This window comes from Cyprinodon variegatus, unplaced genomic scaffold (assembly GCF_000732505.1).
Source record: "Cyprinodon variegatus isolate N-32 unplaced genomic scaffold, C_variegatus-1.0 Scaffold453, whole genome shotgun sequence".
Lineage (NCBI taxonomy): Eukaryota > Metazoa > Chordata > Actinopteri > Cyprinodontiformes > Cyprinodontidae > Cyprinodon > Cyprinodon variegatus.
In genome coordinates this window covers 258,230-259,580 of record NW_015150906.1, presented here as the reverse complement: position 1 = coordinate 259,580, position 1,351 = coordinate 258,230, and the positions used below count along the sequence as shown (strand labels likewise).

At 40.4% G+C, this 1,351-nt stretch overlaps 1 protein-coding gene across 1 annotated transcript in view; it reads left to right on the top strand.

Moving 5' to 3' along the window:
- Nucleotides 1–307: 307 nt before the first annotated feature.
- LOC107093922 (serine/threonine-protein kinase N2-like) overlaps nucleotides 308–1,351 on the top strand; it is a 41,087-nt gene continuing 40,043 nt past the window's right edge. The window contains exon 1 of the mRNA XM_015389270.1: nucleotides 308–447. Coding sequence (XP_015244756.1) covers nucleotides 427–447 — 21 coding nt within the window. The 5' untranslated portion in view covers nucleotides 308–426. The remainder of the gene's footprint in view (nucleotides 448–1,351) is intronic.

Below are 1,351 nucleotides of genomic sequence, written 5' to 3'. Positions count from 1 at the left end.
GAATGTAAATACAGATATCTTAAATTACCATTCCGGATAGTCAAAATGTGGTTTTGTCTAATCAAAATGTATTTTATGACATCTGGAACGTAATTATGGATGGTCAGACGAAACCGAATTAATATTAAAACGGCTTGCCATATTCATACACCGTGACATGCGGTAAAACCCTGATTTCCACGCAGGGAGGAGGCTGTTGGAATGCATCGCTGCTCTCCCTCTGCAGGTGCAATCCTCGCTGCCGCCTGATTGGCTGCAGGTGCATCCTTGTCCTCGCGCTCAGCCAATCACCGGGCCGTGACGTCAGGGCGGATTCAAAGGTTTGACCAGATTTGTTTCCATCGGTGGTTCAGGAAGAAGCAGCGGCGGCCAGCTCACCTGAGCAGGTAGATTTGTCCGAGGTTGTTTTCAGCGCACCTGACCGCCATGTCAGCCCCAGCTCCTCAGGTGAGTCCGCCGCCATTCCTCCCTCACAGCTGTGCGGGATGAACCCATCAGAACCGGTTTGGATCTTTAAAGTTCCAGGTGGAATCAGATAGCTGCTGTGGACTTTCCTGTTTGTCCAGTTTTTCTCCTCCTCACATCTGGCTTTGTGTCCTGACAGAAACTTTTACAATAACCTCTGAAGGAAGGACCAAACTTTGTGCAGCTCGGTTTTCAGCAGGAACATTTGAGGCTTTAAGTGTTAGTTTGCTTTATTTCTAAACATGGAGTGATTTAGAGAAGCAGCTGGGGCTTCTATGGACCTCTGAGGTTCAATAAGTAGAAAACAAAGATCAACCAGTTATTAGAATAGTTATTTAGTTGTTTATCTGCCATAAAAAATCATCAGCATTAATCTAATTCCTCTCTGTACTGCTCATTAAACATTTTTAATAATTCAAAACATAATCAAAGTATATTTATATAAACAATTGGGAAAAAAATAAGTTATTCTGGTCTAAAGCTTCTCATTAAATCAAATGATCCATCCATGGGGTTTCAGCCTGGATGTCATAATTTGAATTTTATTTTAAACATTTCAAGGAGGATCTCAATTATTTCATTGTGACTTTCATATTTAGTGTAATGTTTGAATAGATTGAAATAAATTGTACCATTTAAAATGTAATGTGTTCACATAATCTGTGTTTCATGATGGATTTTGGCCCTCCTTATACCTCAGGGGTCCTGACCTCCACTTTGGGAACCCCTGACTTAAACGATGAAAAATGAATCAATAATGTTGAAAAGCTTCAAAAATTGCTGAATCGTCAGAGTTCTTATTTTACCTTTATTTTTGTGTTTATTTATAGCGGAAAAAGCAAGGGCTAATGTACGACTAAACTAGGGCTAATGTAGGACTAAACCA